Genomic DNA, 14996 nt, shown 5'->3' on the forward strand with positions numbered 1-14996 from the left:
TGAGTGTCACAGCAAAGGGTCTGAATACTTAGGACCATGTGATATTTCAGTTTTTCTTTTTTAATAAATCTGCAACAATGTCAACAATTCTGTGTTTTTCTGTCAGTATGGGGTGCTATGTGTACATTCATGAGGAAGAAGAATGAACTTAAATGATTTTAGCAAATGGCTGCAATATAACAAAGAGTGAAAAATTTAAGGGGGTCTGAATACTTTCCGTACCCACTGTATGCTTCCCCCCCCCCTTTCAGCTCATTCCGCTGGTATTACAGAAAATTCAAAAGGAAAGAGCGTTGGTGAATCTGATCGCTCCATTTTGGCCAAAAAGAGCTTGCTTCTCAACTATTCTACAGTTGGCAGTCAAACCTTGTTTTCAGCTCTGTCTTCGACAGGATCTGCTGCTTCAGGGGCCAGTATGTCACCCGGAGGTGGCCAGGCTGAACCTCACCGCCTGGTATTTGAGAAGCAGATATTAAAAAATAAAGGATTCTCAGAACCTCTAGTAGCCACTTTACTTTCAAGTAGGAAGAAAGTTACTAGGGCTATCTACGCTAAAGTTTGGAAAACCTACAACACTTGGTGTCATTCAACGAATCGAACTTTGGAAAGTATTGTATCAGTATTGGAGTTTCTGCAAAATGGGGCGGAAAAGGGTTTGGCAGTTAGTACTCTTAAGGTGCAAGTAGCCGCCTTTAGGAGTATTTCTGGGGAGACCAGTTGCCTCAGAAGCTTTGGTCGCAAGGTTCTTTAAGGCACTTACTCGTTCCAGACCAGCACCTGCAAAAAAATTTTCCCAAATGGGATTTGTCAGTGGTTCTACAGGCCTTCACAAAGGAGCTGTTCAAACCTTTAGAGTGTATTTCTTTAAGGAATCTTTTCCTCAAGACAGTATTTTTAATTGCAATTACATCCGCAAGAAGGATCAGTGCACTGTACGCTCTTTCAATTTTTGAACCTTTCTTATCTACCCTGATAGAATTATACTCCAAACAGATCTGAGTTTTTTTACCAAAGGTGGTGTCCATTCAAAACCGGTCTCAAGATATTGTCCTACCGACCTTCTGTCCTAACCCATTAGGGGCTAAGGAAAGACTGTTTCACAATCTAGATGTGAGAAGAATCCTGTTACACTACCTGAGGTAACCAGGGACTTTAGGTCTCCGAACTCTCTTTGTTCATTTTCAGGCAACAAAAAGGGTCACCAGGCATCCAAGGGGTCAATTGCCAGGTGGCTTAGGTCAGCTATTTTAACCACTTTACAACCGGAGGATTTTGCTGTCTTCCGTCCAGGCCACTTTTTGCGATTCGGCGCTGTGCGACTTCAACTGACAATTGCGCGGTCGTGCGACGCCGTACCCAAACGAAATTTACGTCCTTTTTTTCCCACAAACAGAGCTTTCTTTTGGTGGTATTTGATCACCTGTGCGATTTTTACTTTTTGCGCTATAAACAAAAAAAGAGAGTTTATTTTGAAAAATATTTTTCACATTTTTTTATATGAAATTCCCCCCAAAAAAGATGTAAAAACCAATTTTTTTAAAAGTTTTTGGCCAATTTGTTTTATGCTACATATGTTTGGTAAAAAAAATCGCAATAAGCGTATTTTGATTGGTTTGCGCAAAAGTTATTGCGTTTACTAACAAAGGGAAAGATTTCTGTCATTTTTGGTGTTTTTTTTTTAACGCGTAATGGCGGCGATCTGCGATTTTTTTTTGCGGGACTGCGACATTGCGGCGGACAGACCGGACCCCTGACTGACATTTTTGACACTTTTGGGGGTACCAGTGACATTACTGCAGTAATCAGTGCTATATATATGCACTGTTACTGTAAAAATGACACTGGCAGGGAAGGGGTTAATTTTATTGGAGAGGGAGGGGTTAATGTATGCCTGGTGCTTACTGACGTGTAGGGGGGGAGGTGACTATGTGATTCATGGACAGATCGGATGTCCAGCTATGCGGAACAGTCCGATCTGTCACTCCCTGTCACTATGGAGATCCGCCCGCTGTGTTTACACACAGCGGGCGGATCTCCAGACTCGATCCCCGACGATCGGGTAAGAGCAGCGGCGATCGCCGCTGCTCCTCCCCTGGCCCGACTCCCGCTGTGAATGAAAACAGCGGGAGCGAGCCTCCGGCGGCGCGCAAGCGCCGCCCAGAAGGGGAGGAGTCCAGTCACGTTAATACTACGTGACTGGACGGGAACGAGCCACTCAGCCGCAGTAGTATTACTGTGAGCGGTAGTAGAGTGGTTAAAGACTTACTCCCAAATGAAATTATCTCCCCCGCCGGGGATTAGAGCACACTCTACTAGAGCTCTTGCCACTACATGGGCAGAAAAAGCTGGTGCCAACCCAGACCAAATTTGTAAGGCGGCTACGTGGTCAAGCTATTTAACATTTGTACGCCATTATAGGTTGGACCTTCTGTCAGCAGGGGACCAGGCTTTTGGCAGAAAGGTCCTTCAGGCTGTGGTCCCTCCCTAAATTAGTAAATCTCGTTAATCCTCTCAAGGTGCTGTCCTGAAAGACGTTTAGGGAAAATTCAAGTTAGACTTACCGGTAACTTGTTTTCCAAGAGTCTTTCAGGACAGCAGAAGCCCGCCCTATTTTATTTTTTGCTGTTATTAACCATATCTGATTATGTGTTCCAGCATGGGCTGGAGGTACTCTTCTACAAGTGAGGAACTGTGGGAGAAGCCTCCTTTTAAAGCTTGGTGGAATGGGTGTTTCCTGTTGGTGAGAGGGAGGAGCCATCTCTCTCAAGGTGCTGTCCTGAAAGACTCTTGGAAAACAAATAACCGGTAAGTCTAACTTGAATTTTCTATGCATGGAAATCCACATACTGCTAATCTTATACAAAACAGAGAAACGTGTGAAACAAAAGAAGAGGAAAGACAAGAAAATCTCTTCACTACAAGCCGGTTTTTCTTGCATTTTGGATCATTGTTTCTATTGTCATATTCCCAGTATGAGTATGCATAACTGTGTGTATTTTTGTTATTACATTTTTACTGAAAAAAGCAACTTGGCCCAGCCTTTCTCAACCTCTTTCTCTATAGGAATCCTTAAAATAGTTTTCAGGTGTCAGGGAATTCCTGTTAAAGCAAATCATTGGTGGTCAGTGGGAAATATTCCCCCTTACAGTGGAGGTCAGAATGCCACATTTACAGACAGCTAAAAAGATAATTGGTGTCATGCCGCTGGCTCTGCCAAGTAGTGTTGGTCCTGGAACTGTGTAGGCACTACTAATGGGGAGGTCAATCAGCCACAGCTTAATGAACCCCTAGCAACCTCTGGAGGAACCCTAGGGTTTTACAGAACCTTGGTTGAGAATGGCTGACCTAATGTGAATGGCTTAAGCTACTTGTTTAATGTGACATATTTTACTCTGTGCAGACAAAGTGTTCGGACAACTGGAATCATGCGGTTTCTTCCAAGACACTATAAAGCCAGACATTTGTTTCCTGACAATTCATGATGCTATTCTACACATACAAAAGCAGAAGAAGCGCCCCCGTAGCAATGGTCTACTTGATCTGGTATGATCTTTTTAAATTATTCTGTACACATGATTCTGTGTTTATTTGAAATTATTTTAATTTTAGAGTAGGAAAATGTTTAATGGTCATACATTTGTAATTTTTTGTACATTATTGCAGATTACATTGATCTTTTTCTGCTAATTGAATATCTTAGGTTAGGAGTATATATACAGGTGCATCTTATAAACTTAGAATATCATCAAAAGGTTCATTTATTTCAGTAATTCAATTCAAAAAGTGAAACTCCTATTTTATATAGATGCGTTACGCAAAAGAGTGATCTATTTCAAGCATTTCTTACTTTTATTATTATGATGATTAAGGTTTACAGCTAGTGAAAACCCAAAATTCAGTATCCCAGAAAATTAAAATATTACATAGGACCAAAAAAAAAAAAAGATTTTTAATACAAAAATGTTGGCTTAATGAAAAGTATGTCTATGTACATCATAGTATGCACTACTTGTTCGGGGCTCCTTTTGCATGAATTACTGCACTAATGGGGCGTGGCATGGAGGCAACCAGCTTGTGGCACTGCTGAGATGTTATGGAAGCCCTGGTTGCTTTGATAGCGGCCTTCAGCTCATCTGTATTGTTGGGTCTGGTGTCTCATCCTCCTCTTGACAATAACCCCCCAGATTCTCTATGGGGTTTAGGTCAGGCGAGTTTGCTGTCCAATCAAGCACAGTGATACATGATCATTAAACCAGGTATTGCTACTTTTGGTAGTGTGGGCAGGTGCCAAATCCTGCTGGAAAATGAAATCCGCATCTCCATAAAGCTGGTCAGCAGAGGGAAGCATGAAGTGCTCTAGAATTTCCTGGTAGAGGGCTCTACTGATGTTGGACTTGATAAAACATAAAACAAAATCATCAGACTGTGGAAATGTTTGCATTTTATTTGGAAATCAAGGTCCCGGAGTCTGGAGGAAGAGTGGAGAGACACAGAATCCAAGTTGCATGAGGTCCAGTGTGAAGTTTGCACAGTCAGTGATGATTTGGGGAGCCATGTCATCTGCTGGTGTTGGTCCACGTGATGTTTATCACGTCTAGATGCCTAAATGCATTGAGTGGCTGCCATGTGATTGGCTGATTAGCAATTCGTGTTTCCAAGCAATTGAACAGGTGTACCTAATAAAATGGTCGGTGAGTGTGTATATGTATAATATATATCTTTCCACCCCACCTTTCCCTGTATCATAATAATTCAGGAATCTTTGACTTTCTACTTGAATGTGAGAATACATAGTACAAAAGAGACTAGCCAGATGTAGAGAACAAAGGGTGTCCCTATGTCAGGTGGGTGATTCTAGTGCTGAGTTCTCCTCCCCAGCAACAGAATTGCTGAAATCCTACTTACATTATCCTATGGAGTGGTTTGAGCAGTGATAAAGCAACTTTCACAAGAATGATTTTAGTGATTCAGTAATCTGAGATAACCCTGCTCCTCCTCCAGTTAAGCCCCACAGTCCACACATGTGGTCCACAGCCAAAATCCTCTTTCTGGGATTACAAATGTAGCACTACCCCTGTGAGGGTTGCTGGTTGATGGGTGTTCCTCAGCACTCCTATGACCCTGTGAACCGTTCAGCCCACCTGACACTCTATGTTCTGACATTGTGTATATACCTTTAAGAACATACTGACACCATATAAATGAGTTTTGACCTTTTACTTCGTGAATAAACTGATTTAGTTATCTCAGTCAGCCAAATCCTGCCTAAACCAGCGGGGTTCAGCAAGACTGACGCAAAATAACCAGAACAATGAATTGCAATATCAACAGACAATGTTAGAACAACTCTCTATGATAATAATGCAATATTCAGATTAAAGGAGAACTCCGAACTATTGTTCTGTTACTATCCTAACCAGCAATACTGCAATTAAATGGAACGTGTCCCCTTTAAGAAGTAGTAGATATCAATATCCCTCCATTAGCAAGGACTTACAATATCTTCACGGGCAGTTGGAGCGCTTAAACACTTTCTAAGGTGATTATAAAATAGTAGGAGAATCAAATGTTAATTTGTAATCCAATGGGAAGTGCTGTATATTGCGGTGTCTGCAGTTAGTGTGTAGATGAAAAGGTTATACTTGTGATCAGAACCCGACACAGGCACCCTCTCTCCTGGATGTCCATCTGTGAGGGCCCTATAAGATAGGCAATGTGCTCTCCTATGCTCAGGCGTCTGGGAACAAGCGGTGCTCTGCCTCCTCAGGCTGTCTGGCTGTACTGTGACAGTGACACTGTGACAGTGTTCACAGTACAGCGATCAGCATTCGACCCAAACAGGTCAGGCCTGGTGCACTAGGCCCGCAACTGCAGCCAGTCCTTCACACACGGCAGGCTGATGTGCACTCACTGAGTCCCAGAAGCAAGAGAGCCTCATACTGTGGAGCAGATGATAGGTTTAAAGTCTCTCCCATGGTCCTTTGCTTCCCCGTTACTCCCTGAAAGAACAGTTCCCTCAGCAATCCAGATAAGTCTGCTATCAATTCAGAACTATATCTCCCATAATCCAGTTCTTCTACTTGTGAGAGGCCGATCTCCTCTGAAAGCAGACTTAAAGGGGCACACATAGGACTCCAACAATAACGATAAGTAAATATATATATATATATATATATATATATATCTCCTAGTAGTCCGATCCCGGCTACACACTCACATGAGAAAATAAAGTATACCAGCACTCTAATAATACTCCATAACATATTTTTATGTAATTTCAGCCAAAGAGGCCTTTGCCATAGCTGTAAGTTATTTCAGAGATTATGCAGGTAAAATGTTGCTACAATTAAATATCCAGTCTGACATAGACCTTAGTGTGCAGCAGAGTACTGGATTGCAAAAAAGACCTGCCAGCAGTCCTGAATTTTTTGGCTAATGACTCTATCTGCCTTCTATACTCTCATTAAAAAAACAAGTGTGCTATCTTACCTATCACTTCCTGGTATGCCTGTAGAGGAGAAAGTGAAGTAACTCTCCCAAGTGGGACACAGACAGGAGTTTTGGCTTTAGATATGCTTTTATTGATTTAAGCTGGCCATAGATTATGCAAGGTTCTTTCCTTCAACCACAGGTTGAAGAAAAGGAAATTGTTTGACTCCCCCATCAACAGTGTTGATGGGAAATCCCTTCCGCTGCACTATTGCAGTGTGACAGCAGGAGTTTTTTACCCACTACCAGTGGCTATAGCTGCCGGCAGTGATCGCACAAAAAAAACTCAACAAAAATGGATGGACTTAAGTTGATTGATAGATACAACCAGCCTGCCCATAGATGGATCTAAATTTCTGTTCTAAGCGTCTGTTGAACAGTCGAATTGCAATCCATCTGTGTTCGGCTTAAGGCTGTTGGGGTTTGAGTGTTGAAACCAGATTTCCATAACAAAGGCCTAAAGACACATACATTTTGGCACCCACTGCAACACCCCTCCTTTAGGTTCACTTCTTGTACATAACAATGTTCTCATTCTACTGATGTTAATTGCATTTCTGCTTATTGCAAAACAGTGTGTGGCAATTAACTATAGAAGGATAAGGTGCCATTTTACCTCTCCTACCTGTAGGTACAAGTCTCCTTTGCCTATTGGTAAATACAGCCTTAGTGGTGGTACAGTGAATAAAATAATAAATGCTGTGTGAAATCTACACAAAAAAAAAAATATGTTATGAATAGTTTAAATTAATTGTGAATACGATTTAGGCCTCTTTCACACAGGCGGACCATTCAGATCCGCCTGTCCGTTTTTTTGGCGGATATGAACGGTCCACCCCATGCATCCCTATGGGGCATCGGATGTCAGTGGAGACATGTCCACTGACATCCGATGCGATCTGTCAAATCTGGACGGATGGAAACCCTATTTTCCATCCGTCCAGCGGGTGGGATCAGATGAGAACGTACTGACGGTCCGTTCCCATCCGATTTCCCCCATAGAGATGCATGGGGAACTGACAGCTGTGTCTCAGCACACAGCGCGGAGACACAGCTGTCATCCTCCTGCTCAGCGGGGGATCAGCGGATTGATCCCCCGCTGAGAAAAACTGAGTCCGTCTGACGGACGGAGTGTGTGAAAGAGGCCTTACAGTGTTATGTGTGGTGTATTTTAAATAGGATGTAATGTAAACATGAATTAAGAGCATGCTTCACAGTTGGAGGTGGGTGATTCCTGGACTGTCTAAAAGTAGTGAGATCATGTAGCTGAGATGTATGCAAGTTATGTATCCAATCCGTTTAAAAAAAAACAAATACTATTTTTATTTTTTCCCCCTTTCCTAGACATCATGCTTACATGACTCTGACCAGTTGGTGGAAATGAAAGAACTGACAGGGTACAAGACAGCACAGATCAGGTTAAATAATCAGGAAGAGGTAATCTTTTCATTAATCTTTATTTCACTAGCCAACTTGAAACAAGCTACTTCAGTGCATAACTTATCAGAATAATAATATTCCGATGTTTTAAGTAATGTTAGTGTGACCTTTTAAAGGGCAGATATTGCCCCAAGAATGATGGACATAGAGCTATCTGCCCATTTTCCAGCAATTTGTTCCAGTATGAATATGCATGTTGCAGTGCTTGAACACCACTGCTGGTGGCACTCATGCAGCAATAAACTCCTTTCTTAGAAGAGGGTAAAATCAGGACCTGTTTCACTATCTTAATAGTCTCTATGTAGGATAACAAATGCTTAGTATCACCCTGTAGGAAACAAAAATGGGACAAATGTAAAAAACACAAAATCGTTAGCGCCACTTACTTTTAGTAGGACAATTATAGACAGTATCAATTACCTAGAATTCAAAATTTTGACTTCTAAAGCCCTGTACACACGCACAGATTGTTGGCCGTAAATTGTTGGCCAACGTCCGATCTGCTGATTGTAGGCTTGTTATGCCCCGTACACACGTGCAGATTATCTGAAGACTTTTGTCTTCAGATTTACCTTTTCTATGTAGTGCAAGGGCCTGCCAGATTGCATACAAATTGAAAGTGTTTAGGTTTGACCTCATATTATATGGTTTTGGTAAGTCTGCAGACAAAAGTCTTCAGATAATCTGCACGTGTGTACGGGGCATTAGTATGATGCTTCGAAAATTTAAGGTTCCCCTAAATTGGGACTTTTTAGGCACAAAAGATTGGAAGAATAAATAGATAATATAAATGAAGAAGTTTTTTTATTTAAATACAAATACAAATCAAAGATTAAGAACAATGTGCAAGCAAGAAACAGAGAGGACATAACTCATAGTGCTCGAACATGACCCGACATGTTTCGGAGCTAAAGATACTTGCTCCTTCTTCAGGAGAGTTCAAGCAGTACTCTGGTGGTATAAAAATATGGGTGTGTAAGAAAAAACAATATTTATAAAGATTCTTGCATGATACAAAGTGACTAATACAGTTCACATAGTATATAGCATAAATAGTGAGTACTTACAGGGTTATACCATAACTGAGTTTAAAAGAAGCCTGCACAAGGGTTAAAAACAACTGGTGATGTGGATTGATTCTGGCAAGCACGTATGGCAGTATGAGTTGTAAATAGATGTTAGTGTTTAAAGGAAGGACACAGCTGTTAAAACACGGACGTGACCAACAATCAAACTGGGCATCTGGAGTCCTCAGAAAAGGGGGGAAGCCAGGTGCAGTCTCTTGAATGGAATATAGGTACTGCCGGTCTGAAAGATAGGCAGACAGCAACTGATTAGAAAACGGTTTAGGCATATCAAGGGGATTATGCAAAAAACAATATATATTTGGAAAACAATATATACTTAAAGGTAATATTAAGGGAAGAGAGCCCACATCAGGGACTACAGAATGTCATAAAATCGAGGAATGATTGAGAAGATAATTAAATAGATAAATCTCTTCCTTTGAAAATTAGGGGCAGGAGGTTACACATACCTTGATGTTAAACCAGATTGAAATGGAATGGAAACGTCCTCTCCACACTGCAGCCAGCAAACAAAACGCTGGCTGAGTGCTAAGAGAGGTGCACTAATATGTGCTGGCCAATAGATTAGAATGCAATTCAGCTGGCTTCGCAGGGAGGGCTCCCTGGAGCGCTGATGCCGGGCACGCCCCCGTACGTCACGCAACAGCGTGACGAGGTGTGGGCGGAGCCGGCACTTGCGTTCCACCGGCACGGAGATCGCAACCGGAAGTGGAAGGGAACCACCACGGCTGCTTATTGGTCGCCACTGGACCAAACAGAGACCAGGGTAGATGGAGGAAAGACCAAGGAGACACACCGCTAACTGCGGTGTGTGTCTCACCGTGCCGGGATGCACAGGGAGAAAAGAAGGAACACAATCCGGAATGAAACATGCTGGCAAAATAGGAATATACAACTATATAAATAGATTGAATATTGGTACTTCATATATCGATGTCAAATAGAGACAACCAAGGGAAGAAGAATTAAGTACTATATACCAAAACTAGCCACATGTTGCCAGATATGGAATCGATCACCAGGTGTAGTTAACATGTTAGTCACTGGCAGTGGGCAGCCATATATTTGCAACAGATATTCAAAAGAGCGGAGACAGGGAAAGAAAAACACCATGATATAATGCATATAATGACAATTGATATATGGGTATACAAAAAATAATAATAGGATTGTGCGATAACATAATATACATATTTGATAAACAAATGCTGAATCAATTAGTACAAACAAAAGAATTGTAGTAAAACAGTCAAAAAATGACATAATAATAATCCAGTGAATGGGATTATATACAGTAAATAATGAAAACTGAGCTAACAGGAAAATTAAGAAATTTGTGTATACAAGAATACAACAAGCATGAGACAAAAAAAGACATAGAATGAGGACAGAGATTGTAATTAATTCAAAATAGGCAAAAATAATTTAAGAAATAACATATATAGCAGGTATGGAAAAATGCTAAATTTCAGGTTTTCATCCCTCCGGAATTAAAACCTTCAAGGTATGGTTTGAATGATAAGGTCCCATTAAGTCCCGGTGGTTCAGTGGCCTTTAGAAGATAAATCCACCTGAGCTCAAGCTGGAGGAGGGACTTGTTCCAGTCCCCTCCTCTGGGGCCAGGGTGGATTCGATCTAGGATAAGAAACTTAGTATGATGCTTCCGACAACCAACTGCGAATTTTCGGCCGAAAAAAATCTGGTGTGCATGCTATAAAATTTTTGTTGGCCAACAAAGAACGGCCGATTGTTCCTCAGTCAGTACAGATTTCGGCAGACAAAAATCAGATGAGCAAGACTGGGCATGCTCAGAGAAGAAAAAACACACTGAAAGTCAACCAGAACATGACATCACTTCTGAAGTTGGTTTTTGTTGGCCAACAAAAGTCCAGTGCAAGTCTAGAGCACATTTCAACCAACAAACAATACTGGACAAAAGTTGGCCAATCAGTTGGCCAACAATCTGTGCGTTTGTACGGGGCTTTAGTCTAGGGGACTTCCCATGTAAACCAATTTTCTGTAGCCTTTACTAGATGATCTCACGGCATCTGGATGTGTTACATACTTTAGGGTACATACAACCATCTTCATCATCTAGCACTTCTGACAAACACACATACACACTATGGGGGAGATTTACTAAAGCTGGAGAGTGCAAAATCTGGTGCAGTTCTACATGGAAACCAATCAGCTTCCAGGTTTTATTGTCAAAGCCTCATTGAACAAGCTGAAGTTAGAAGCTGATTGGTTAACATGCACAGCTGCACCAGATTCTGTGTGCACCAGTTTTATTAAATCTCCCCGTATATGTCTAGTTTGTTCAGAAACACATAAATCTACTGCTTTAATATAGTAAAAAAAGCAACAGAAACACAGGGAGATCAGACCTCTGAGGTTGAGCACCCCACCACCACACACACCTGTACTCTATCAGTGTCCACTATCAAGTAGATATAGGAGTCGTCCCTTGTATATCTCTCCCAGCAAGGAGTGTTGTCTCCAAGGGTTAGAGAGGCTGGATTCCCCCCTTTTTTATGGATAGTGTAGGACCCACTGATAATGGGGTACTTTGACATAGTGGTGGGCTTGAGCACGATATGGCCATATGGTGGGACTAAATCCCCATTTTTTTTTATGGATTGTCTCCATATTTGATAGTCATTTCTTTTGCATGTGTGCGCTTGTCTTTTTTAATATACAGGGAGATTATACACCGATTAGCCATAACTTTATTACCACTAACATGTTAAGTCAATATCATTGGTTATCTCATTAAGATGGCATCTGAAATTGGATGGGATATATAAGGCAGTAAGTACACATGTTGTCCCTGAAATTGATGTATTCAAGGCAGAAAAAAAATGGGCATCACAGTTTTCTGTGCATGGCCTGCGTAGCTGCAGACTGGCCAGGTTGCCCATGCTGACCCATGTCCATAGCCCAAAGTGCCTATGATGGGAACATGAGCATGAGCATCAGAAGTGGACCACACAGCAGTGGAAGAAGGTGGCCTGATCTGATGAATCACATTTTCTTTTACATCATGTGGATGGCCGAGTACATGTGCATTGTTACCTGGGGAAGAGATGACACCAGGATGCACTATGAGAAGAAGCCAAGCCGGCAGAGGCAGTGTGATGCTTTGGGCAATGTTCTGCCGAGAAACCTCGGGGCCTGCCATTCATGTGCATGTTACTTGACACGTACCACCTACCTAAACATTGTTGCTGACTAAGTACACCCCTTCATGGAAATGTTATTCCTTGATGACTGTTGCCTCACAGATGGCAGTGGCCTTCCAGCAGGATAATGTGTCCTGCCCCACTGCAAAAATGGTTCTTTAACTACTTTAATACGGGGCACTTTCATCCCCTTCCTGCCCAGGCCAATTTTCAGCTTTTAGCGCTGTCTCATTTTGAATGATAATTGTGCGGTCATGCAACGCTGTACCCAAACAAAATTTTCATGATTTTTTTTTCCTACAAATAGAGCTTTCTTTTGGTGGTATTTGATCACCTCTGGGTTTTTTCTTTTTTGCTAAAAAAAATAAAAAAAAGACCAAAAAGTTTGAAAAAAAAAAAAGTTTTTTCTTTGTTAAAAATTTTGTAAATAAGTAAGTTTTCTCCTGCACTGAGGGGCACTGATGAGGCTGCACTGAGGGGCACTGATGAGGCTGCACTGAGGGGCACTGATGAGGCTGCACTGAGGGGCACTGATGAGGCTGCACTGAGGGGCACTGATGAGGCTGCACTGAGGGGCACTGATGAGGCTGCACTGAGGGGCACTGATGAGGCTGCACTGATGGGCAGTGATGATGAGGCACTGATAGGCGGGACTGATGGACGGCACTGATATGGAACATTGATGGGCACTGATAGGCGGCACTGATGGGCACTCATAGGCAGCACTAATGGGCACTGTTGGTGGCACTGATAGGCGGCACTGATAGGTGGCACTGGTGGGCAGCACTAATGGGCACTGCTAGATGGCACTAATAGGCGGCACTGACAGGCATTACTAATCAGCACTGATTGGAATCCCTAATAGGCACTGATTGTCATCTTTAACACTGGTTGGCATACCTGGTGGCCACGGGTTGGTATCCCTAGCTGTATGGGGTGGCATCCCTAGTGGGCTCTAGTGGGCATCCCTGATGGGTCTGCACAGATAATCAATGCGCTGATTATCAGCGCAGAGCCCCCCCCCCTGTCAAGGGAGCCCCCCGATCGGCTCTTCTCTACTCGCACCTGGTCAGCGCGAATGGAGGAAACCTGATAAACAGAACTTCCTTGGTCACAGCTGATCACATGGTAAAGAGCCTACATCATAGGCTCTGTACCGGGATCAGAGATGCGGTGTGTCAGTGACACACCGCACCACCGATTGCCGATTGTCCTGCTGAACGTCATATGGCGCCCAGTCAGGATGACAGCCACTTTGCGGCCATCATTCTGCTATATGGCGGGTGGGAAATGGTTAAAAAAGGGACTTTTTTAAATGCAAAACGCTGCTTTTTTGGTTCAATAGACGTCAGTGGAGAAGCTGCAGAAAAGCATGTAGTCCCAAAAAAAAAGCAAAAAATACCCCAAAAATCGCGCTAATATCTCATCAAGATCACGGTTAAAAACCCTGGAGAAGCGCAGCAAAAAGCACTACAGCAGGAGCCTTCAAACTTTGGCCCTCCAGTTGTTCAGGAACTATAATTCCCATCATGCCTAGTCATGTCTGTGAATGTCAGAGTTTTATAATGCCTCATGGGATGTGTAGTTCTCCCAACAGCTGGAGGGCCATAGTTTCAGGATCCCTGCACTACAGAAACACTCAAACGCAACATGCATAGATGTGAATCGAGCCTTAGGGTTTTTTACCTTCTGTGCAGCACGTGTCCCCCCTCACCCCCCTTATACTTACCTGAGCCCGATCCCAAACCAGCGCTGTGCATGACAGCAGCGACTCTCCTGCCTTTGTCCCTCCTTACTGCAGAGATTGACATGACTAGAAGCCATTGGCTCCCGCTGCTGTCAATAAAATTCTGTGTTGGGGGAGCAGGGGCTGAGCCGCCCTGTCTGTGTCAATGGACGCATACAAGGCGGCTCAAGAGCGAGCCTGCATGAGTTCCTCCATCAGAAGCAACTTTTTTATGGGGCCACCCACCAAGGAGAAAGAACAAGGAGCACTGTGGATATTCACCCTCTATATTTGTCTTTTGGTGACTAGTTTCTGGTACTGAATGTGATGGGAATTCCAGAATATTTGAGTTGTCACAGGAAAAAAGGTGATAGAAAACCTTCCAAAGAGTTAACATGTTCTGCTGAGAACTGAAGAATGGAAATTCCCTCACTTTGGAGAGATCTCATGTGACAGGGGTCAAAAACAAAAGTTTTGGTTTCTCATACACTTGAAAGGCTTATTCAGAAGAGCAGTATGGTGGCACAAAGCACCCAAACAGCAATAATTTTCACCAATCAGAAAAAAAAGTCATCAGGCTTGTTTCTTTGTCCTACTGCACCATTAATTTCATTATTGTTCATTGTACTGCCTGAAGAACTTTATTTTTATTGCATGATTAACTAGTTTATTTAACATTGTTTCTTACAAAACAGAAATATGAAGACTCCGGTGATGGCAATCTCTCTAATTTATATCCCAACAACAGAAGCTAAAAGAAGATATTGCAATCTAAGATTAAGGACCAGTATGCAGTAATCAGTAATAAATCAATGGAAATCCACAGAGTGTGGGTTACGGAAATTCATTTACTGTAGAAGCTGGAATAGTTCAATGTAAAAGTCTTGTACAAAAATCTCTTACGAAACCACAGTGAAAAGATTTTTTGCTGCTCATACATCTCAGGAAATATATACAGTATGAAAACATACATGCAACATACCACAAACCTCAGGTTTTTTGGAGAATTCTCCTGGCTATTCTATCAGGCTTAGTTAGTTTCAGCTTAAATTTAGCTGGACTTGGGACTAA

At 42.3% G+C, this 14996-nt stretch overlaps 1 protein-coding gene across 6 annotated transcripts in view; it reads left to right on the forward strand.

Annotated features, from left to right (window-relative positions):
* LOC309553329 (pendrin-like) overlaps positions 1–14744 on the forward strand; it is a 146875-nt gene extending 132131 nt beyond the window's left edge. For all 6 annotated transcript variants that reach the window (XM_082254384.1, XM_082254385.1, XM_082254389.1 and 3 more), the window contains exons 19-21: positions 3401–3543; positions 7834–7926; positions 14621–14744. In XM_082254384.1, the coding sequence (XP_082110510.1) occupies positions 3401–3543; positions 7834–7926; positions 14621–14680 (296 nt within the window). In that variant the 3' untranslated portion in view covers positions 14681–14744. The remainder of the gene's footprint in view (positions 1–3400; positions 3544–7833; positions 7927–14620) is intronic.
* The last annotated feature ends 252 nt before the right edge of the window (positions 14745–14996 follow it).

This window comes from Pelophylax lessonae (genome assembly GCF_965119305.1).
Source record: "Pelophylax lessonae genome assembly, chromosome: 4".
NCBI classification, from domain to species: Eukaryota; Metazoa; Chordata; class Amphibia; order Anura; family Ranidae; genus Pelophylax; species Pelophylax lessonae.